Consider the following 25,535-nt stretch of genomic DNA (forward strand, 5'->3'; position numbering starts at 1 on the left):
TTTTTTCAATCTTCACTCTCTCATTTGTTAATCTCATTTGGTGTCATGATTTTAAATACCATCTATATGCTGATGACTTGCTAATTTATATCTATAGCCAGGGCATCCACCCTGAACTGCAAACTCATTTATCCAACTGCTTATTCTAGTATCTTTACTTGGTTATCTAACAGGTGTCTCCAACTTAACATAACCAAAGTCAGTCCCCAGTTGTCTCCTGAAATCCTGATCTTCCTGCTGTCTTCCTCATCTCAGTCAGAGGCATCTCCAACCTTACAGTCGCTCAAACCAAACCCTCTGCATTATCCTTGACTCTTCTTCTTCTTTCTCCCTCCATATCCAGTTCAAATCCTGTCAGCAATATTTTCAACATATATCCAGAATCTGACTACTTTTACTACCACTGCCACTACCACCATAGTTCAAGCTATCATCATTCCCGGCCTTAATTGGTGCAAATCCTAACTGGTTCTCCCTGCTTCTGCCCTTTGCTCTTCATTATTTATTTATTTATTTATTTATTTTATTTTATTTTTTGGTCGCTGGCTGGTATGGGTATCCAAACCCTTGATCCTAGTGTTATAATACCATGCTCTAACCAACTGAGCTAACCGGCCAGCCCGGTAATTTATTCTTGAAACAGGCATTACCCTGCCTCAGAGAAATCCTGTTAAATATTAAGATGTAAGTCACTAAAATGTTCTGGAATTAGACAGTGGTGATAGTTGCAAAATTTTGTGAATATACTAAAAATCACTGGACTGTACACTTTTAAAAGGTATAGTTTTATGGTATATGAATTATATGTCAATAAAAAAATATGTTATTAAATGCAATATGGTATCTTGGATTGGATCCTGGAATAGTAAAAGGACATTAGTAGAAAAGACTAGGGAAATTCAAATAAAGTCTATAAATTTAGTTCATCATATTGTACTAATGTTAATTTCTTAGTTTTGATAAATGTACCATGGTTATACAATATGTTAACATTAGAGAAACTGGATGAAGGATACATGGGAACTCTGTCTTATCATTGCAACTTTTCTATAAATCTGAAATTATCCAAGGATAAAAAGTGTATTTAAAAAATTTTTCAGACCATGTCATTCCCCTGCTCAGTGTCTACAATGTATTATTGATATTTGTGTGCGCATGCTATATCCTCTCCCCTCCACTCCCTATACTGAGTGACCCTTAGAAGTAGGGATATTATTTTACCAATCCCTACAGAGCCTGGCACAGCCAGACATGTAAAGGGTCCTCAAAAGCGATCATACTTTTGCAAATGTTTTTTCTTCTGTAAAGCCTTTCCCCTACATTAACCTGAAAAACTTGTATTCATTTATCAAAACCTAGATCTAATGTCCCCTCCTTTCTGAAGTCATCAATGATTTTCCCAGGTAGAGGTAACTGTGTTCCTACAACAATTTCCTCATCCCTTTATTAAATAATTTGTATTGCATTGTAGCTCTTTATTTGCCCTCTTACAACAGCGCCTGGCACATAATAGTGACATGATACATGTTTATTGGATGAATGAATGCGCAGATGGCTTCTAGGTTATTTCTTTTTCTCCCACACCAATTTGGACCAGGGGAAGGAGGTTGTGGACCCAAAGAATGTGTCCTGGAGGTCTCTTGAACAGCCCATCAGGATTGCTGGTTAATTCATTTGCAAATTACAAAGGCAGGCTATGCCTGCAATTCTGATTTGATTTCCCATAGTGTTTGTTGTAATTTTAAAAATCAGACTAAACCTCCTCCGGCAACTGGCTCCTACAGGCTTTGGGGAGATGAAAGTGTCAGCATGTCTCTGCAGCCACACCAGGAAACTTGCTGCCTAGAAAAATCAATTCTGATAATCATAAGAGCCAAGCAGGGGATGGTATACTCAGGAACTGTGTCCACATTCCTGGAACCATAGGGACTTGTCAGAGCACCAGTCTCGCTGTTCAGCCTCCAGATTCTTCTGTGCTGCCCATCAGTCTCTCTACATGTCTCAAGCTTATGTTCAAGTGGCTAGATTTCACCTTACTGAAGGTGGCAGGAGGAGCACTGGAATATATTAAGAAACCTCACCATGGGCACTCAGTAAAGTCCCTCTCTCTCTCTGAGCCTCAGCTTCCTCATGTCTCAAATGAGAGACTGAGATGTGATTATATCTAAATTCACAGGCTTGTTGGAAACCTAACAAGGTGACAGGCCAATCTCATCAGACAGCATGAGCTTAAGACACACACATTGCCTGTTTCAGGCAGTTAGTGGAGGAGGCTGTCTTCACAGGAGAAGAAACTTGAGTTGAAGCCTTGAAGGACAGGGAGAATTTATATTAATTCGTCCCCATGTTATTAATAGATTCTGTGGTAATCAGAATAATGACCTCCCAATGATATACACATCTTAATCCCCAAAACCTGTGAATATTTTACCTTACATGGCAAAAGGGGATTTGCAAATATGATTACATTAAGAATCTTGAGAAGGGAAGATTAACCTACAATATCCAGTTGGGCCCATTGGAGTCACAGGGTCCTTATAAGAGAAAAGCAGGAGGGTCAGAAACAGAAAGGTTGGAAGATGTTACACTGCTGGCACTGAAGAAGGAGGAATGGGCCCCAAGAAAAGGAATGTAGACAGCCTCTAGAAATGAAAAAGTCAAATTAAGGATTCTCCCTCTAGAGTCTCCAGAAGGAACATGAACCTGCCAACATCTTGATTTTAGCCCAGTAAGATCTATTTTTGACTTCTGGCCTCCAGAACTGTAAGATAACAGGTTTGTGTTGTTTTAAGCCACTAAGTTCATAGTAATTTGTTAGAGCAGAAATAGGGAATTAATACAGATGACCATTAGATAACTGCCCAATCTCACATAATAATCCATTATTATAAATTCTTAAGTTCTAAGGAAAAGTCTCTCTTGATGTCCTAGTTTGCTTCCTTTAATCAGAATAAGAGAATTATGGTATTCATTTTATTTCAGTTTTGGAGCTCAGAGGGAAATTCAGTCTCACTATTTCCTGGAAAGCAGAGAATGTATCATATTCATACAAATATCTCTATCCCCAAAGTTTAACACAGTAAATATTTGTTAAATGAGTGCTCCAGAGCCACAATCCTCCTTAGTCTAGGTTTCTGGAGTGATTACCTTTCCCACATTCCTAAGCTCCCTTCCATTTCATTGTACTCTTATGTTACCGGCCCTAAAATACAGGTCCCTGACATTCTAAGATTTAATATTCACTAGCTTTAATATTTATAAGTGGCTCCAAAGCCATGTGGTGGCCTAAAATTTCATTAAGGCTGCTGTGTGGGAATAAGGCAGTTAGCTAATGAGTGAGCCTACCTGACTGCCCAACACCCCATCTCACTCCAGCCTTGCTGTTCTCAGCTCCTGATCATACAGGGAGTCATTCTCTTCACTCTTAAGACTCCTTCTCCTATTTGTCCCAGCTTTCATCATTCTACCCAACCCCTCCCTCCCCACTTTGGAGCTAAGGCTTACTATCTATATCTTTAATTATAATAAGAGCTATTGGAGGAGGGACCTTCCTTTCTGCCTCCATGAGGAAGGCTGTCCATGGAGATAGAGGCTCCTACTACAGACCTGCTGGAATGCTTTGATCCTTAAATATTAGTAAATCTGGGCCACGTGGACTTTGATCTTGAGTGCATGTTGTATGGGCAATTGTAGCTAGTGGCCCATGTCAGGCTGTGACTGGGTTTGTATGTCTGTCTGACTGCAGAGTAAAGTATTAACAAGCCCCATTTGCCTGAAGACATTAGCTGTGTGCTTTATCTTAGCTTTTATGAGTAATAAGGTTTTCACATTACTCCCCATCTCTCTGACTCCTGCATCCATCTCTCAATTGGTTCCAAATTTAGGTGGGGAAGAAAAGGAGTGCCATTTATTGATCTCCCCAGAACCTTAATAAAAACTACTATTTGTTGAGTGTTTACTTTGTGCCAGGCACTATGTGGATGCTTTATGCACATTATCTCTTTTAAATCATCACCAACACAGCAAAAAAAAAGTAGGCTAATGGAGGTACACACAAGTGCCATGATGGCTGAGGACCTCAGAGGAGGAAGTTGAAGAGAAAGAGGAAGAATAATGGCAATACCAGGACAGACCAAGAAGCAAGGACAGTGGCCTCTAAGTCCATCACAAAAGACAGATTCCTTGAATCTGCAATAGAAGAATGCTGGAGAGCCCAGCCAGTCCATTCGCTGATCCCCATTCCCCTCAGACACATGAGACACTCCTATCTTTAAAGTCTTCTTGACATGCAGGTCACCAAAAAAATCTCACTGGTGGGAGTAGGAAAGATAAGATTCTGTCTTTCTACAGTGGAGACCCCTGCCACTGCATCCCCTGGCAGGAACCAGGCCTGCGGAGAGCTGATGTGGTGAAGCTCATCAGCTAAGCTAGCCTTTTAAGTTATGAGTAGAGTTGAGCCTGAACCCAAGCTGCACGTCAAGTTATAGGACCTAAGTCACTGTTCAAGGACTCCCACTACCTGAGATTGACACAAGTTTATTCTTTCCTTCAGAGGGTCCTTACCAGTTGAAATGGGATCCTTTTCATTCATGTACTTAGTGTCTATCTTCCCTGCTAGAGCATAAACTCCATGAGAGTAGGAAGGTTGTATCCCCACCCCTGGCACAGAGTGAGTACCAGATAAATGTCTATTGAAGGAATGAAAAATGAAGTTTACATTTTGACTCTGCACTGGTAACTTGACATCTCTGGCCTCAGCCACCCGTTCTTTAAGGAGATAATTACCTCCCTGGGTCAGAGGGAAGGTGTGAAAGAAACAAAGAATGATTTAAAGCACATACAAGAAGAATGTGCATGGCTGACAATACCCACAGTCCTTCTGATCTATTCAAGACTTCATAGTTCTCCATGGGCTTTCCTTTCCATTTCCTCACTTGATCTTCACAACAACTCATGAGGCAAGGACAGCAAAGACTATTTCCCCATTTGATAGTTGGGGAAACAGGCCCTTAGAGGGAAGGGCCACTCCAGATCACTCAATGACTACAGGGCAGAAACAGGACTAGAACCCAGGATTCCTGGGTTAGCTCAGGAGTCCTAGGTTAGCTCAGTCCTCCCACAGAACCTCAGATTCTTCCCTTGACCAGCACCAGACCTGACAGCCTCTGCAATGGACCCCACAGGGAGGTGGTGGAAGCCCCTTCCTTCTCTCCTCTTCCTACAGGTCTCCAGGGGTTGCTTGGCAACCAACACCCAGTAGTAAGTGGCCTCTAGTCAGGTCGGTTCTGTGGAACTACCAAGTCTAGCTCCCCTCACACTCGTGCGTGCTCTCACACCCTATTAATGAAAATTCTCCCCCAACCCCCTCTCCTCTGTAAGATTTTCTTCTCTGATCCACAATAGTAAACTTCTCAGGAAACAGAGGAGGCTCTCAGAGACTCATGTGGTGAGGGGCCCCAGGGAATAGCATTCCTAATGCCCTCATCATCCGAGATCCCACAGAGATGACAGAAACTCCTTTTGTGGGTGGTTCTGCTCAGCAATGCTCATAACTCTTCTTCCCTCTCCAACTTTCACCCTGACAATGGCTTTCTGAAATCCCCTGGGAGAGATCAAATGGGCTGGAGGAATTTAATTGAACATTTTATACTATGCTAGTGAGTCACCGCACACATGCAACTGCAGATGGGAATCCTTGGGAGGCGACCCAGTGACCCTTTGCATGTGGACCAAGAGGCAGAGAAAGGAAGGAACCTAACATTTATTGCATTCCTAGTATGTGCCAGACATAATATTTTGTTATCACATTTAGCCCCCCTCGACAAACCTGTGAGGCTTTTATAGTCAAAGATATTATCTATTCATAGAAGCAAAGTGACTTACCAAAGCTCATACAGCATAAAAAAAAAATCACAGAACTTTTATGTACACAAGTAGATATATATAAATAGACGTATGTGTTCCTCCCTCACCCTTTACAATTACTGTAGTCCCTCCTTATAGGAGGAAAAGTTCCAAGACCCACAGTGGATGCCTGAAACTGCGGATAGTACCAAACCCTATATACAGAATGTTTTTTCAATTTGATAACCAAGACAGCTACTAAGTGACTAATGGGTAGCATGTAAGAAAAATTCAGGTGTAGTTATGCACAATATATATGTATATACTTAGATTGTATACACATACATATCTACTTCTGAACACAAAAGATATTAAAATTTTTAAATGAAATAAACAATATTTAAATTTTAATGTATTTATGAACAGTACAGAAAACTTTATTTTTGCTACGTAAAAGCACATACACACACAAAAATACCTCGCTAATTTTTTTTTTTTTTTGCAAAAGTAATGTGATTGACTATGTCAGATCTAATCAGATAGTCATTGCGGAAACGTGTCTGATGATGAACTTGTGCTAGGAGTCAGAGAGATATCAGTTCAACCATTTTCTTATGCTCACTTGGGTTCTCTATAATTAGTATGGTCTTCAGTCGGAGGTTTCTTTACAGGGCTCTTTAAAAACCACATATCCATTGTGAGGTTTCATTTAGTTAAAACTAGATAATATAATCAATAAATCCACTTAACCAGGCAAAGTTAAACCACAAAAGCTCACAAAATGCTGAAAATGAACAAAGGAATGAAGGAGCCACCACTGTCACCCCTTAGAAGGGCAGAATGCCTCCTCCTACTTCAAGATTTTCGAGTATAGGATATGTGATTATCTGATACTGGAATCAAATGAAGATATCTGCGTCAAACCACTTGGTAAATATTAGTGAAAATTAATTTATTTTATATTCATAGATAAAAATAAGCTGTAATGATTTCTTCAGCTCCCAAAGCAGTCCTCAGGCATGTACTCTCTGCCAAGAACCCTCTGTTTGTTGAACAAGGTTTCCCTGACCCCCAATCTGTCACCTGTAGCCTCTCCAGCAAATTTCTTTCTTGGCATCCCCTCCCTGCTCTTTTACAGCCTCAATCCAGTTTCACTGTATTGCTCACCATGCCCCAAATACCCTGTGTTTTCACAGTCCTCTGTGCATTGGCTGCAAAGATGATGTCAGATAACACAAGTGAAAGCACCTGGCACATAATAGGTGTTTTTATTAAATGCTTGTTGACTCTCACCACAAGGCAATTAAACTAGATAATTGGTTCACCAATTTTAGCCTGCCTCAAAACCACCTAGAAGACTTGTTATATAGCACAGACTTGGGCCCCCCTCCCAGAGTTTCTGATTCAATAGGTCTGAGGTGAGGCCTAAGAATTTGCATTTCTAACAAATTCTCAGGTAATGCTGATGCTGTTGGTCTGGAGTTCAAACTTAGGGAACAAATGAACTAGATGACCTGTATAGCTTCTCCCCTTCCTAATGTTTTATGATTCCTCAATACCTTTAATAGAGAGTAAATGAACAAAATGAACTTTTATCTCTGTATAAATTAATATTTAGCATTATCATAAATGGAAACATGGGCTTTAGAAGATAGATGCACTGTGTAGAGAAAAGAGCACATAATTTAGAATCAGAAAATCAGAGTTTGAATCCTACTTTATAGCTGAGTGGTTGACTTAAGGCAAGTTAGTTAATCTCTGACTGAGTTTTTTCCTCTGCAAAACAGGGGTGTATTAAAATAATATCTAACACATAGTTTTAATTGTGAGATATATTAATATATGAGAAATAATTTATAAAAATAAAAGTACTGTATACAGACTGTCCCAATAAGATATATGTTCAATAATATACACTGAACAAGTAGAATGAATAGATAATAAACAATACATGTTTTGAGTACTTTATATCACAAATTTTAAAAATTTCCAATCCTAATGCTAATTTATTATCGAAAAGTATATGATCTACATGTTTCTATATCATCTAAAATATATACATATTTTATTAGTACAATTGGTGGATACCAATAATAGTAGTTGTGGTGGCCAGCTTCCAAGACAGTCCCCAATGATCCTTTTCTCCTCGTATTCATAACTTTATGTAGTTTTCCTCCCACATTGAATCAGTAACCAATGGAATACTCTAAGGCTAAGTCATAAGAGATATTGCCATTTCCTCCTTTGTTTCTCAGACCTCTCACTCTGGGGGAAGCCAGCTGCCATGCAGTGAAGACACTTAAGCAGCTTAGTGAAGACACTCTAAGAGGACCAAATGGGAAGGAAGGAAGCCCTCCTCCCAATAGCCAACATCAGGCATGTGAGCAAGCCACCTTGGAAGTGGATCCTCCAATCCCAGTCAATTCTTCAAATGACTGCAAACCAAGCCAACATCTGACTATACCTCATGAGAACCCCAAGCCACTCCCAAATCTCCAACCCACAGAAACTATGAGATAATGGATTATTATTGTTGTTTTACACCACCAAGTTTTGAAATGATATGTTATGCAACAATAGAGAAATGATACAGTAGCTAACATTTATTGTGCATTTGCTATGCTCCAGGAACTATGCAAAGCACTCAATAGCTCTGTGATGTAGATGCTATTATAATCCCCAAAGAAGAAAGGTTGTCCCAGAGAAGTTAAGAAATTTAGTTGTAATTCCTTGACCTTTTTAAGACAAGTGAACAGATATGATGTGGGGGGGGGGGTGAGGGAGGAGGGAAGAGGAATGGGTAAGGGGTCATGAAAATCAACTATAATGTATATCGAGAAGTTAAAATAATAATAAAAAGAAAAAGAAATTTAGTTGTCTCCATATCTAGTAAGTGGCAGAAGTAGAATTTGAACCCAGGTCTCTAACTCCAAAGCTCAGTTTCTTGGTCACTCAGTTACACAAGTCAAGATAAAGCCTCTTGGACAGTTAATCAACAGAAGCAACTAAACCCCCAGAGGAGAGCAAACTTGTATAAAACCAGCATGAGGCATCCAGGGCCCAGACCTGAAACAGCATTAACACTTGACACTGAGACCCAGAAGTTCCAAACCGGCCCCACCTCACAACCCTTGTGCTGGCAGACTAGTCACTTCTCAGGACAATGCTGCTCAAGATGTCCAGCACTCACCCAGATCTGCAGCTTCACTCGCTTCTCGTGACGGTAGACTGTCTTCACCTTGAAGTCAATGCCCACAGTGCTGACGAAAGCCGGGGTGAAGGTGTCATCGGCATAGCGGAAGAGAAAGGAGGTCTTGCCAACACTGCTGTTACCAATGATGAGTAGTTTGAACATGTAGTCAAAATTCTGGTCAGAGGCATCTTTGACTCCAGTTTTACCATCAGTTACTGAAGCCATCTACAAGAGAGACCTATGGTCACTCAGGAACATACCTTTAGTGTCACGACTCACCAATCTTTTAATGGTCACCCTGTCATTCACACACTCACTCCCCACTCCAGCATCACTGAGGAAATGCACACTACTCAGAATCACCCCAAGACTGTACCAGCCCCAAATGTTGTCTCAGGATTTGGGTGGAACCCAGCTCCTCCCATTCATTCTTTCAGCAAATATTTACTAAGCACATTGTTCTGGGTCAAGCCCTGTGCTGGGCATGGGGAATACAAATATGAATCAGACATAATGTCTGACCTCTGGATGGCCACAGACTAGAATAAAAGAGCAGGTAAACATAGAGTAAAACAGTAAGTAAGTGATAACACAGAGGGAAGGCCTGGCTGAGGAAGTCCACAGGAAGCATCTAACCCAACCTGGAGCCATGGTGGTCAAGGAGAGTCTCCTGTAAAAGGCAGCTCCTGAGTTGAGTTTTGAAGAAGAAAAAGCCAAAAACAGCAAACACGTGAACATTACAGGAAGAACTCAGTACAGGGCTATCATTCCCCTGCTTTAAAAACTTTTATGGCTCCCCACAGCTCTAAAGATCAAGCCCAAACTGTTCACCTTGACAAAGAACCAACTAACCAAAGAACCAACTCTCTAAGCCTTATCTTCCTCTAATCCTTCTCTCCACCAACCTGTGCCACCTTTGTATAAAATTACACACTTTACTCCAAATATGCCACATTATTTCTTGCTTTTGTCTCTTTATGCATGTATTGCTTCTGCCTAGAATGCTCTTTTCCTCCTAACAAACTTCTATTCATCTTTGTAGGTCCAGGTCAAGTGTCATCTTCCCTGTGCACGGTAGAGACATGCACTCCTGCTCCTACGCTCTCAGAACACTCTAAGGGCACTTGAATCTTTTCAGAACTGTTTACTATTCCAGCTCCTCTTTTAGACTGAGCATCTGGGACTTAACGTACTTCATTTATGTATGCCTGGCTTCTAGCACAAATCCTAGCACATAATAGCACTCAATAAATGTGTGCTGAATTAATAAAAGTTAGTTCATCACTCTGGGACCTCATCTGGGAGATAGGAAGAACAATTTTTGCCCTGCTTTTCTCACAGGGCTATTACAGGATTCAAATGAGATAACAATGATTGAGACCTTTATAAACTGGTAAATTCCACATAGGTGTGACCATAAGTCCTTATTATTCCAAATCCTTCAAAGCCTAGATACTTTGTCAATTCACTCATTCATTCATTCAGCAAATATTAATTACATGTCAGGACTTCCCTGAGACCCCAGCCCTCTCAGACCTGCCACCATTGTCTCTTTTCCTAGCACACTTTAATTTGAACCCCATAAGCCAGTGCTTGGTCACATGGTCTTATTTGAGTCTTTAACTGCTTCTTCTACATCTTGAAAGGCTCAGGTACCCTGCTTCTCCTCATGAAATCTCTCCTTGTGCTCAGCACTGGGTACTCAGATGGACTGGGTGAGTGGTCAGAGGAGGGTGGGAGGACAGCCCTAATGTGAGATAATGTCACTTTCTTTAGGAATTCCTGCTTTTTTCTCTAAAGGAAAAGAAAGGTAGTGAGACTGGTGGATGTGGCTCTATGTGCCTCTCAGGTGAGCTGTAAGAATAAGGAGCTGACAAATGTAGAAGGTCTAAAGCTCTCTTGAAGAAAGATCAGACAAACATGTAGAATTATTAGCAGCCCTTTAAAAAGACTTCCTCAAATATGTCAACACTAGCCTCCTATGGCCTCTGTTCTTCCTTCTCTTTGCTCCCAGCTCTCAAGCTTTTATCTGAGACTGTCACCTTCATCCTTGTATCAATCTGCTCCATGACAAGGCTCACTAGGCAGGTGTGGAACATGCCCAGGACACTTGGAGACTGAGACATAGCATCTAGATATTTATTACATGGAAAAAGAAAGTGAGGTTGGAGGCGGGGGTGCCACTGCCTGCTTAAACTGTCTGATAGCCTAAACTTTTCAGTTTTTCAAGGTGCAACACCTATTGCAAGAATTGATGATTTAAAGGAATTATGCTTTTTCTACCTAGAACAAGGGAAGCAATGACAATGACCTCATACCATCCTCCACTCTGCTGCCAGTCATCTTTCTTTGTTTATAAAATTTCTACCATGAAAGTATACACTCATTATAAAAAATTTGTAAATTATACAAAAGTATAAAAAATTTTTTTTTAATTGGCTGGCCTCCTTCCCACTCAGAAACTACTACTGTCAACATTTTAGTGTATTTCCTCCAATATTTTTTCATGCACAAGAATGCCATCTATTTTAAAATTATACCTTATATGCTAATTTAAAAGGTAATATACACTTATTGAAAAATTCAAAAAAATTTTTACTATTTGCAAGTATTACTTTTCCACCATCTGTAGTTTGTGTTATTTCTTAGTGTTTAGTATAAAAAATAAGTAATATGGAATCTAAAGCTTTATACTGGAAAGTAAATCTTGCGGATTCCATTCCTGATTCCCAATCTCCAGTTCCCCTCCCTACAGGCAAACATGTTACCAATTAATGTATCCTTCAGAGATAGTCTTTGCATATATAAGAATGTTGCTACTCTCTTCAGGTTGTTTTTAATTTTCAGTCGTTTTTTTATTCTTAATCATTAAAAAATCAAACTTCAGTGAACATTTTTTTGCATAATCTTTGTTCCCTTTCCTAATTATTTCCTTGGGAGAGATCACTAGAAGTGGAATTGCTAGTCAAAGGATAATTTTACTAAAACAGATTTGATCCTTACATCAATTTCAGGTCCTTTATCTTGTCTTAATCTTATTTTATTCTCTAAATAAACCTGGGAAATAAAGTTGGAAGGACATGAATTATTATTTCCATCTTGTCAAGAAGGAAACTGAGGGTCAGAAATTAAGAGGATTTGCCCTAGTCTCACAGCTAACAGCTGAGACTAGACTTCGTACCCTGCAGTGTTATGGAAAAGTTTAAAATTGCTGCTATATCCCTCATTTGAATTACTGGGCAAGTCATATTGCCTGTGTAAGCCACAGCATTTTACCTTAAAATAGAGAAAACACCACCCACTTCACAGAGCTATGGTACAAATGGAATGAGCAGTACTGTATGTAAACAATCTGGCACAATTTCTTGGCCCATGGGAAGTACTCAATAAATATTATTTCACTGGCCCATTAAATTCATTTCTGCAGTCAGATCTTGTTCATCTGCCCTCTCTGATTGGGGCTCCATTACATGGGCCTGTTTTACAATGAACTGTCTGCCTCCCCTTCTGGATTCAGGGGAGTCTTACCCATCCTCACACCCTGTCAACAACAGACCTATAGTAAACACTTAGGGGATGTTATTTCTTTCCCTAAATATTTAAGCATTTTCCATATGCCAGACTATCAACGTAAACATCATATTACCACTCTTCATTTTTCTGATGCAGCCAGCTTTATACTCATAAATTGCTAGAATTAGAAGGTATTTTCAAGTGGCAGCTTTATCATAACAAAAAGCCTGGCTACTCGTCCCAGCTTTCCCAGTAACTCAATGTACGAACTTGGGAAAACCACTTAAACTCTAAGCCTCAGTGTCCTCATCTGATAATAATACCTACTTCACAAGGCTGCTGTGAATTTTAAATAAGAGAATGTATATAAGTGTGCTTCATACACTCTGTTGAGAAAAATACATGTGGCCTCATCAGGCCACATGAGAAATCAGTGAGAAATTTGCCTGCCTTTATTAGCTATGCCTGCCACAGGCGGGGAGTGATGGCAAGAGTAAAAAATAGGTTCAATTTCTGGTCTGATCCATCTCCCTTCATTGTACAGGTAAAAAAATGTTTTTAAATGAGGTTCCGCAAACAGAAATGATCTGTCTGAGGTCACAAAGCAAGTCACTTGGAGGGTCATGACTAGAACTTCTGTTACCTAATGACTCCCAAATTTGCCTAGGCTTAAAGAAGACAAAAAGCACAACAATTTTAAGGTGAGTAAAAGTGCACCCCCAACACCCTAAGCATCTCATTACCATACTGTACTTGCCATACTGTACTGTCAACATCTGCTATGTACACACAGCATGGCTTTCCCAGTAGGTGGTGTGAGAACTGGGAGAGGCAGAGAGCTGAGGATTCAGTTGAAAGGCACATTAAGGTGGAAGCCCCCATGGGGATCTTCTCAGAAGGGGGACAGGGGCAACACAGACATTTGGAAGAGAAGCAAAAAGCATCCCAGCAGGCAGCCGCCTGAGGCAGATCTGAGCAGACAGGTCACTGCACAGGGTTGTGTGCAGATCCGCATTTGTAAGATAAACATTGATCAAATCTTTCCTCTCTTTTGTGACAGTCGCATAAAATGATAGATCTGGGCAGCTCACTGTCTCCGTGAGGAGCAATACAGATGAAGGCCCAGGGACCATCCCCGGTCCCAGACTGGTGGGAAAGAAAGAAATGGCTCCTTCAAGGGTTGCTGTGAAAAATAAATAACCCTTTCAGTCTGATGGGTGGCAGAAATACACTCCTAAAGAAGAAGCCAACTCTAGGAAAGAGGGACGAGAGGAGGAGAGAGCCCTAAAATCCATCAGGAAGAGATCAACTCAACACATGCAGTGAAGAAGTGAATGGGTGAATCTCTCTTTTGATGGAAAATGCATGAGATTGAGTCTGAGAGACTTGGATTGAGCCCTGGCTGTCTCAGTAGTTGTGTAACGTTAGACAAATCACACCCTGAGCCTCAGTTTCCTTGTCTATAAAATGAGTTAATAATATGGCTCCCTGGCAAAACTGTTGTAAGAATCAAAACTAGTACATGGGAGAGTGTTTTTTTTGTTTTTTTTTGTCTCTGTGTTTCACATTTTCTACTAGCAAGTCATCATGAGTAGGGTAAATATTTGGGGTTTCAAATAAAACAGACTAGATTCAGTTTCCAGCTTTATCACTTATTAGCTATGAGATGTCGGCAAAAATTTTTATATGAGCAAGATACAGTTTCCTTGTTTGTAAAATAAGCATTGTCGGGAAGATTATAGGTAATCTGGGTAATGTGCCTAGCATAGTATATGGAATATAGCAGGTGCTCAATAAATGCAATTCCTGTCTTCTTACTGGAAGCATTTATCAATGAGGATAAGGAAGAAGCTGGGCAAATGTGGACTTTACTCTACTATATGCCTTTTCTCTCTAAAGCCATAATCCTTTCTTTAAGCTATTTCCCACTGCCAATGTATCACCACTAGTCCAGCCCAGCGCACCTCCTCACTGTTTTCCCAGATCTCTTAGAGCCACAGAAACAGTATCATAATAGCCACCATTTATTAAGCACCTACTAAATGCCAAGCTTTCCACTAGGAATATGCTTTCTATGCATTCTATCTTGCACACAATAGATGTTTGATAAATGTTCATTTCATTCCTTCTCTAGATTGGAAAGTGACAGCCATGGGCATGATGATTAACAGAATGGAGGCACACCTTTGAGGCAAACCTGCACAAGAACATCAGTGACATCTCTCTTTTGTACACTGCTTTACAGTTTACAAAACTCTTTTCACCCACATTATTCTGTTTGATTCTCACAAAAATTCTTGTGGGTAGATGAGGAAATTGAGGAGTACCACCACAGCTCAATTACTTATTTAGTCAACATTCACTAAGCACCTACTGCGGGCCAGGCCCTTGCTGTACTCTGGGGAAATGGAGAAGAACCCTAGGAGCTCCAAGCTTAGAGGGGAAATCTATTTGAACAGTCTCCGTAAGTTACTGATGCCTCCCTTCATATTGTAATCCTTAAGAAACTGGAGATTTATTTCTTGGACTGGAGATCATTTTACACGTCTGCCTTTTCCCATACTGTTTCCTCCGATAGAAACACTTTCCTCCACTGATACCAGCAAGCCACCTTTGACCCACCTGCCTCCACCAAAATGCCTCTCCTCTGACTGCCATAGCACCAGGGCTTCCCACTATCATACATAGGACTTTCATGACTTCCATTGTCTTCATGTGTTTATAGGCACAGAACGAGTGGACATCCTCCTGTGCACGCACACAACCAATCCTTTTACTGTCCCCCACCCCTTTCCACCTGGATTCTAGAAAGCTGGGATGGAGGGCCCTTCTTTCTCCCGCCCCTCCACACCTCTGTTAGCTTCCAGAGGCCACTGCCTTCCCCTATCCTAAGTCCCTTCCATGTTTGGACTCCAGAACAGAGTGGGCCTGTGGATGAATTTTTCTGTCCACGATTCTCTTCTTGTCCGTGATCCCAAGTGGCAGTGTGACAGGGTCCAGTGCCCGGTCCCCTCCTCAGTCTTCTGACACAGCCAGCACCTGGGCTTCACTTCCACTCCCATTATCTTTCCACCCTCACACCACGACTCACACCTGGCCTCTCCAGCCTGACCCAGCGCCCCACCACCCTAAACTCTCCAAGTTTTCTCCCGGTTCCTCCACTTCCAGCCGCCAGACCTTGCTCTATTCCAGCACCTCCTCCTCACTTCTGACCAGAACCCAGGCGCCCCCAGCTCATATCCAGGGCCACTACCCTATCCCTCCACCAGCTCCCCGCCACCTTCCTCTGCGGTCGGGTAGACCCTGCCTGGCCTCCCACCTTCCCATTCTTCCACCTTCCCGCCTGCAAGCCCCACGCCTCGCCCTCCGTTCACTGTTCCCCCCTCTCCCCCACCCGGCTGGGCTCCACGCTCAGCCCCGCCCCCGCCCCTCCCCCCCCACCCCCCCACCCCCGGCCCAGCGCCCCTTCCCTTCCGCACCTCATGCCTCTCCACCTCAGAATGACCCCCGCCGGCCCAGTCCGCTCCCCTCAGCTCTTCCCCTCCACGCCTCCCCCCTGCCCTCCCCTCGCTCCCTCAGTTCTGTCCCTGCTGCACCCCCTCCACCGCCCCTCTCAGCTGGCTCCACACAGCTCCCCCGCCCCCAACGCCCCTCTTTCCTCCAGAGACCCCTCACTGCCCTCCGGCTGCCGCTCATCCTTTCCTCCCGGCCGCGGCGCCCTCCTTCTTGCTCCCCTTCCCTACGCCCCCTGCCCGTGGAGCTCCCGCGGCGGCCCCCAGGGTCCGGGGAGACCCCCTCAGCGCCCGCTCCTGAAGCTAGCGCCTCACTGTCGCGGCGTCCCCTCCTTAGCGGCCTCACCCAGCCCCTCCTCCTCGGGGTCCCCTCCGCTACCCAGCGCTCCCTTCCAGTGCCCGCTCACGGTCCCCAGCGCCCCGCACCGGGGATCGGTCCCTGATCCTCCGCGGGCGGGGTGCTGGGGCCGCGCCCCTACCTCGGACTCCGAGTGCGAGACGAGGGGCTCGCTCCCGGACAGCTCCGCGAGACGGTCGGGCCGGGCTGTGGGCGGCGGGAGGCGCGGCTGGGCTCGGGGAGCAGGGCGGGGCGGGGCGGCTCTGGTCCCCACCGCGGCGATTTAGCACTGAGGCTCGGGCTCCAACTGGGCTCGGCTCCGGCGGGGTCCAGGCCCCGCCCAAGGGCGGAGCCGGTGTTCGCCCCGCCCCCGGCCCACAGCTCCGGGCAGGTGTAGGGAATCCGGCGACTACCGTGGCTTATCTTGATGCTCACGCCTCCTTCCACAGGCTGAACTTGGGTGATCAGAGGGCTTTTATGATAATGTAGATGATGATGGGTACTGAGCTTTGCCACTTCCAAAGTGCTTTCCTGTGGGTTACGTCGCTCCATCCTCACAAAAGCCCAGGGAGGCAGGCACAGTTCGAACGGCTGACTACAGGTGGACACTAAGCCAGAAGCCCGGGCGTCGTCCTCCATCCTACGCAATCCTTCATGCCCCACCTCCCTTCAGTCTGGTAATAACACCACCGGACCGTGTTCTTGCCCTCCTCTCCACTGCTCTTCGCTGGCTCAGGCCTCATCACTTCTTGCCTGGTCTAATGCAACACCTTCCCCATTCCTGCCTCCACTCTCCAATCCATCTTCTACGCCAGTAGCCTGAGTAACCTTTTTAAATGTCACCATGTTACCATCAACTTTGTTTTAAAAAAAAAAACTTTCAGTTCTTCCCCATCACCAGCAGGAGCTTGGAGGCTGCCAACTGGAATGGGAAAATATTCTTTCCTGGCAATTAGGAAGTCCCAGCTCTGCTAGGGGTGGCAGGTACAGGAGGTAATTAGCACTCCACCCTCAAATCCTGATGTGGATTTCACTTCCAGTCTTCCTCAGATCTCAGGAGCCAGCTGACAGCTTTGGTCTAGAATCCTTGTGCCGCCCCCACACTCCTCCCCCATTCCAAATTTTAGAGGTTTGAGTCAGATCCCCCCCCCCCAAATTTCCATTATGACCCTGTCCACAGTATGTCTTTCCAGCCTAGGGAACCATGCAAATCGACAGTCCCTCTAGTTGTCTGGCCTATCCTCCAGACTCATCCTTCTGCTCTTCTGAGCTTCTTACCCAGGCATTTCATTCACCTTCCCACGGCCCATTTCACTGCTAGCCCTTTCACTGCACTCTAGAACCCTGTTCCTTTGTCAACAGACTCCTACACCTTCTGCTTCTTCAGAGCATTCGGGTTACTTTTTGACTTTATTGAAACCTGACCCTCCTCCAGGACATTGTAGGCCTCTGCAAGAAGGCTTCTCACTTTTCTACTCCCCACACAACATAAAATCAGGAGTGAGGTCAGCATTGCCCCCTTGTACAAAAATTCTTTCTCCTTTGCTCTCTGGCCATACCACCCTCTACCTTTCCTCATCCCTAACGCCAAATTGCTCTTTATGCATTAAAGATTTCAGCCCCTGGCTCATGGCAGTTCACTCTGGTCCCTGTCCTGCCACTCTCTTCAGTAGTCATGGGGTTTCCTCCATCTTTGGCCTCCTCTTTATGTCACCTTGGCCAGTGGCTCCCGTTGTCACACTGAACCACTTAATCACCCATTACTGGTACCTCTGTAATCTCAAAATGAAACATCCTGAAACTGAAATGAAAAATGCTGAACTGCTCCTTCACTCCCTTTCTCCCACAAGGCCCTAGTTTCCTCATTTCAAAATAGGTGGAGTAATAATGATTATTCATTCATCACAGGAATGATAAGACAACATATAAAACCATCCTTTTAAAGTTGTGAAACAGTATAAGAATAAATGGTATTGCTTTTATGCAGCCTCAAGTCTTCTGCTTGCTTTCTCCTTTTTCCTCCCCTGAAAGGCCATGTAGTAGAGCTGAAAGAACACAGGCTTGGGATCAGGCAGACCTGCCTTTTAATCCTTGTTACACCGTTTGCTTGCTGTGTGATCTCATATCAATTACCTCATTTTTCTAACACACACATGCCCCTTCCTCATTTAAAGAAAGAGCAATAATGAGGAACACCTCCAGAGTCGTACGGATCAAATGAAAAAATGAGCTACTGGAAAACACTTGATAGAGTGCTAGGCATACAGTAAATACTTGATAAATAGGAAACACTGTGGTTATTATAACAGAAAAAAATGTGATTTTTTTTTAACCGCAATTGCCTTCCAAGAAGGATAGATCCTAATGAACAGAAGGTCCCTTTGCCCTAATCAGGGCCTTGATGAGTGTGGATATGTAAGTTTAGGAGGAGAAGGGGAGGACCAAATTGCTCTTTGTAAAAGAATGGAGGAGAATTTCAAATTCATTTGGCAAAATGGGAGGGGAAAAGGAAAAAGATGAGTAAGAAAAGTCAGTGTAAACAGGTGCTACTTAGATAAAGAGTCAGAAGGGGCCGTGAGCAAGGAGCCAAGCTCACAGCTGTGGGGCCTGGGCCCATGGGCAGATATGTTCCTGATTTGAGGTGAAACCACAAAGAGAAGATAGAACGAATAATAATGCTTTTGCACAACCATTTCTTGCTGCTGCTGCTGTGCTGCTGGCCTTCTTGATCCTCAGCCTGCAGCTCTTCTACCTGATCCTGGCATTGGCAGCTAAGAATGGAGTGAGCAACAAGAAAAGAAAGAGGATCATGCCAGACCCAAGGACGGATCTCCCTGTGACAGACCCCATTTATGAAGCTCTTTTGTACTGCAGCACCGCAAGTGTGGCCAAGCACAGTATGGAAGGCCATGCCCCACATCATTTTAAGCTGGTCTCAGTGCATGTGTTCATTTTCCACGGGGACAGGTACCCACCGTATGCCATTCCCAAAACAAAGAAATCGGCTGTACTCTGATGGCTAACAGGAAATCTTATCACCCTGAACTGGAAGCTTTCATTAGTCACATGTAAAAAGGATCCAGAGCTTATTTCGAAAGCCCCTTAAATTCCCCGCCTCTTTAACTCCAATCACACACTGTGTGAAGACCACACACATTTGCAGAATGGCCAGTTCCTGAGGGATATCTACCTAAAAAAACACAAACTCCTACTGAATAATCAGTCCACAGACTAGCTTTACTTAGAGACTACTGGGAAAAGCCAGACCCCGCAAAGTGGGCTGGACTTGCTTTATGGCTTCCTCCCAGATTTCGACTGGAAGAAGATTTATTTCAGACACCAGCCAAGTGTTCTGACTGCCCTGGAAACTGCTATTGCCCAGGGAGACACCAGTATCTGGAAAAGGAGCAATATCATCAGTACCTCTTAACATTTGAAAAACAGCCAGCTAGAGAGGACCTATGGGGAGATGGCCAAGATCATGGACATCCCCACCAAGCAGCTCTGAGCTGCCAACCCAGTAGACTCCATGCTCTGCCATTTCTGCCACAACGTCAGCCTCCCCTGCACCAGAAATGGTTGTAGTGATGTGGAGCACTTCAAGGTAATCAAGATGCATAAGAGGATGAGAGAGAAAAGCAGAAGAAACTGTACCTTGGGTATTCGTTGCTGGGTGCCCACTCCATCCTGAATCAAACCATCGACTAGATGCAGCATGCTGCTCAGGGCAGGAAAGAAGAGATCTTTGCCTTCTATTCTGCTCCCGATGCCATTCTGTCACCAGTTCTCAGTGCTGTGGACCTTACAGAAGCCAGGTTCCCAAGGTTTGTGGCCAAATTGATCTTTGAGCTCTGGCAAGACATTGTCGATTAATATTCTGTTCTTATTCTTTACAGTGGTGTTGATGTCACATTCTATACCTTTCTGCAAGGACCATCAAAAGTGTTTTCTCAAGCCCAGGTGGCCCCTTGAAAACTTAGTCCACTTTGTCAAAGGGAATATGTTTATGGCTGTGAGTAGCAGTAGTACTAATTAGTATGATGCATGTCACAGGGAAGGATTCTAAAAGGTACGTAACACAGCACGATTGAATATGTGCCAATACAGAAGACTGGGAAAGGTCTGCTTCTAATTCTGTCTGTTGCTAAGGCTACAAGATTATTAATGTTTAAAGGCTAAAAATTGTTTTGGGGAACCACATAGAGGGTTTGGGTTGAACAGTAAGCACATTGCTATAATCTGGCACATGAGTTACTTGGTACAAAATGGACAGTTCACAGAGAAAAGAAGGTATTTTATCATAGCCAGACTTTGCTTGGAATGCCATAATAATATTTCAGTACCCAAAGTTACCAATCCAAGTTTGCATTCTTTTGGCCTGCCATGATACTGCATGATGGAACCAGCAAACTTCAGCCAAAATTTTCTTATTCTTGGACAATTTCATCCTGTCCTTATTCAGTAAAAGGTTTCCTGAAGTGATTTATCTAAAATAAGGGTTGGCAAACTTTTTCTGTAAAAGGCCAGATAGTAAATATTTTAGACTGTGAGGACCAAAAGGACACATTATAGTCTCTATTGCAACTACTCAACTCTGCTCTTGTAACATGAAAGCAACCACAAAAGATACATAAATGGGTAAGTGTGGCTGTGTTCACAGGCAGTACAAAATAAGTGGGAGCCAGGTTTGGTCCCCAGGCTGTGGTTTGCTGACTCCTAATCTTAAAAACAAGTTTGACTTCCAGCACTTTGAGAACCCGTTGAATACCAGGAATTATTCAATGGTTCTTCCAGTATCTTCTGCTAGAAAGACAGAATTTGGTTTGTATCTGACACTACAACAACACTTGAGGTGAAATAAACATTGAATCAGAATGAATCATAGAAAAAATATTAGAATGATACTTGATGTTCATGATGATTGTGGTACAAGATAGTTTTAAGTATGTTTTAAATATTTGTCTGCTATAGTCTATTTTGTATTAGTCTATTTTATATATGCTGACATTTTGTATTCTATTTAGTATTTTTATAGTCTAGAAAAATATATTCTAAGACCATTTTTAGATGTGCTCTTATTCCTAGAGTAATATGCAATCTGCTGTATCTGCTTGGTGGTTAGAAGGCCAGAAGCTAAATTCAGGCACTTTCTTCCAATAAAACTAATTATGTCCCACTCCCTTTGACAAGCCATGGAATTGGATCAATTTTTAAAACATTTTTATCAGCTTCAAATGATAAATTCTGATTGATTTTTAACTATGCTTTTGGAAGAACTTTGTTACTAGATAGTTAAATAATCTTTATGAAGTATTTTGTATGTTAGAAGAAATTATAATTAAATCTGTGATTTCTAAATTAATGGTGCTAGTTCTATTTGAAGAGATGTAAAGTGCAAGTGAGATTTTCGGGTGCCATTGGCATTCCAGCTTTCTTTGTTTTTGTCCAGTGTTGCATTTGAATACATCTGTTTCTATAAATAAATTTTTGACAAATTTTTAGAAAAGAGTAAGAAGAAACCCTCCCATGGTAGGTAGACAAAAGGGTGTGTAAACACTGCAATGCTGAAAATGGAGTGAGTGGTTCATCACGCATATGATGTAACCACTTTCATGACTCTCAAGACTTCAGGAAAGGCCATGCTACCTAGGAATGCTTTCTGAGAGAGAGGAATCATGAGGGTGCATGAGCAGGGAAGTTGAGCAGTGCACTTGTTAGGTCTTAGTTGAAAAGGGAAACTGAAGGCAGAGGTAACTAAGCCCTGGAAGAATTTGCAGAAATCTTGTGGGGGACTTGTGAACTTACAAGAGTTATGAAATGTGACAATTGAGCTCACTGCACATAGATCTTAAAGGGGCAGGAAGGACACATTGGACATTTAGGTTGTATCATTTATGTCCCCAATAGCTACCTCCCTATTGACTTGCAGGTGGTCACTAGAGGAATGTACAAAACAAATCAAATTATATTGAACTATCTTCACTTCCAGATCCAAATGCCCAAATAAGAATGGGAAGGAAGACAAAATTCTACTTTTGCCTTGGATCAGATTGGTTAACAATAATAATCATTGTGTCCTTAAAATAAACTAGGATCATTTACATCTTTTATCTCATTTCATCCTCAGTATAATCATGCAAGGTATGGACTGTCATCCCCTTTTTATAGCAAGGAAACAAATATCAGAAGGTTTACGTGACTTGCCCAAGGTCACACATCTGGTGAATGGCAAAGCCAGATGCCAGGTCTGTCTGACTCCAAGCCCCACGGCTCTTTCTATTAGACCCCAGTATTTTTGTTGCTCAGTGAACACCATTGTAATTAAGAGTCCTGCAAACAAAATGTCCTTAAATCTTTCTAGTTGCCAAGGTAGAGAAATCAGACTTCTCTAGCTCCTAGTTTTTTACATAAAATATAAAACTGATGCTTTTTATTGAATGAGAATTAGTCACTTAGAAAAGATAGTGGCATGGGCCGGCCCGTGGCTCACTCGGGAGAGTGCGGTGCTGATAACACCAAGGCCCCGGGTTCGGATCCCATATACGGATGGCCGGTTCGCTCACTGGCTGAGCGTGGTGCTGACAACACCAAGTCAAGGGTTAAGATCCCCTTACCGGTCATCTTTTAAAAAAAAAAAAAAAAAAAAAAAAAAAAAAGAAAAGATAGTGGCATAAGTGGACATCATTTGGAATATTCAAGTCTTCTCAAGGTGAGCCTTTATCCCAATGTGAGTCCCCGATGGCAAGCCGAGGAAGTTAGATATGTTGACAGGTCAGGTATTTTCATCCAACCCCTTCAACAGGCTGCCTCATGCAATGGGGGAGCTGAAGCAGGTGCTAGAAGGCCATGGAACATGGGAAACAGTTTAGGAACAAAAGGTTCAATGAGAGGAGAGGTGGAAGATGGAGCCGGAGAGAGAGGCAGGGGCCAGATGGTCCGAGGCCTTATAAATCTTATCAGGGATTTAGGACTTCACCTCACATACAAAAAGGTTTTAAGCAATGGAGTGACATGGTTACATATGCATGTAAGAAAGATAGCTCTGACTGTGGCTGGAACATAATAGATTGGATGGGAAGGGTTGGGAGCAGGGAGACAGGAGATAGTGAAGACAGTTAAGAGATTGCTGTAATGGGCCGGCCCGTGGCTCACTCGGGAGAGTGCGGTGCTAATAACACCAAGGCCCCGGGTTCGGATCCCATATACGGATGGCCGGTTCGCTCACTGGGTGAGCGTGGTGCTGACCACACCAAGTCAAGGGTTAAGATCCCCTTACCGGTCATCTTTAAAAAAAAAAAAGAGATTGCTGTAATAATCCATGTGAGAGATGAAGAGGACCTGAGCTAATGTCACAGCAACGAGGAAGGTGAAAAGTGGAGGGATTTGATACATATTTAGGAGATAAAATCCCCTCAACTTGGTGACAAATTAAATGTGAGATACGAAGAAAAGAGCGCTGGCATAAACAACCAGGTAGATAGTGAAGCCGTGTACTGAAATAGAGAGTACAGAAGCTCTTTCTGTTATCTATTGCTACATAACAAACCACTCCCCAAAATTCAGTGACTTAAAACAGCAATAATGTCTCATTTCCCACAATTATGTGAGCAGCTGAATGGCTTCTTTGCTGGTTTCACCTGGGATCACTCATGAGCTGCATTCAGTTGGAAGGTCTAAGAAGTCCTCGCTCATAGGTCTGGCAGTTGGTGCTGGCTGAGGGCTGGTGCCAAGATTCTTATCCACATGGCCTCTCGTCCACCAGTAGGCTAGACCAGCTTACATGGTGGTCCCAGGACAGCATTTTAAGAGGGTAAAGGCAGAAGATAAAATCTCTTAAGGCCGAGCCTCAGAAACCACATAACATCACGTGTGCTGCATTCTATTGGCCAAATCAAGTCATCTCCAGATTCAAGGAGATTGAGAAATCAAATCCCCTCCTATTGGGAAGAAGAGCAAAGTCGCATCAGAAAGGGGCATGGATACAGGGAAGGGAGGAATCTATGGTCTTTATTTGATCTACTACTGGAGTGGAAACTTGGGTAATGAGAAAAAACAAGTATCTCAAATGCTACCTCATGCACTTATCATTCCTTCTGTCTCTGTGCTTCAATTTCTTTTTTTAAAAATGAATGAACATGCAAGTCCATTCTACTCACCTACATCTGTTTATAAAGTGAAACTGGTAAAAAAAAAAAAAAAAAAAAAAAACAACGAGGAGACTCTGGCTGTGGAATGGAGAGGAAGGGATGGAATGGAAAGCTCCTGGGAGGTAGAACAGACTGGCCTTGGTAAAAAAAAGATTGGCAGGGTGGATAAGGTAGAGGGAAGAGTGGTGGGTGGCGTCTGGGTTCTAATTACTCACATTTTGAAAGTTTCCCTTGTGTGTCTCAGATTCCACCCCTGCTGAGAGTGGTGTGTCCTGATGATGTGGCGGTGCCCTCTGTTTATAAGGTGAAACTGGTAAAAAAAAAAAAAAAAATGCACACAGAGGGCACCGCCACATCATAAGGACACACCACTCTCAGCAGGGGTGGAATCTGAGACACACAAGGGAAACTTTCAAAATGTGAGTAATTAGAATCCAGGCGCCACCCACCACTCTTCCCTCTACCTTATCCACCCTGCCAATCTTTTTTTTACCAAGGCCAGTCTGTTCTACCTCCCAGGAGCTTTCCATTCCATCCCTTCCTCTCCATTCCACAGCCAGAGTCTCCTCGTTGTCCTACTCCCACTGCAGCGGACTCTTCCTAAACCTAGCATAAAACCTTCTGTTGCACTACTCTGATATGTGGGACAGCTCAGCAGGGAAGAGCCTGAGATGTTAGGTCTGGCCCCATCTAGGTGCTGGGATGCAGAGTTGAGTCTTTAAGCTGAACCTTCAAGGATAAATAGGAGTTAAATGCAGGGAGAAGCAGCCCATGAAGATGGACCAGCATGAGCAAAAGCTCATTTCAAAGATGTGAAATGATGTGAAGTCTTTAGGGACCTGCAGAAAACCTTGAGTCTCTGGAAGCACAGGCATAATGGGCACAGTAGCAGAGGATGAGCGAGGTGGAAGAGGTAAGCCAGATCCAGAAGTCAGTGTGTTAGAAAGATCTTAGCCTGCATGATAGGGAATGGGTTGGAGGTTCCCAGA

General features: G+C 43.1%; 1 protein-coding gene and 1 pseudogene across 1 annotated transcript in view; one reads left to right on the top strand and one right to left on the bottom strand.

Annotated features, from left to right (window-relative positions):
* The window catches only part of RAB3B (RAB3B, member RAS oncogene family), a 52,883-nt gene extending 36,260 nt beyond the window's left edge, over window positions 1-16,623 (bottom strand). Inside the window, exons 1-2 of the mRNA XM_063106665.1 lie at window positions 16,542-16,623; window positions 9,035-9,262 (exon numbers count right to left, since the gene is read on the bottom strand). Coding sequence (XP_062962735.1) covers window positions 9,035-9,262 — 228 coding nt within the window. The 5' untranslated portion in view covers window positions 16,542-16,623. The remainder of the gene's footprint in view (window positions 1-9,034; window positions 9,263-16,541) is intronic.
* A 2,451-nt stretch (window positions 16,624-19,074) lies between these two features.
* Window positions 19,075-20,465, top strand: LOC134383003 (2-phosphoxylose phosphatase 1-like; annotated as a pseudogene).
* The last annotated feature ends 5,070 nt before the right edge of the window (window positions 20,466-25,535 follow it).

Source organism: Cynocephalus volans, chromosome 8 (assembly GCF_027409185.1).
Source record: "Cynocephalus volans isolate mCynVol1 chromosome 8, mCynVol1.pri, whole genome shotgun sequence".
NCBI lineage: Eukaryota > Metazoa > Chordata > Mammalia > Dermoptera > Cynocephalidae > Cynocephalus > Cynocephalus volans.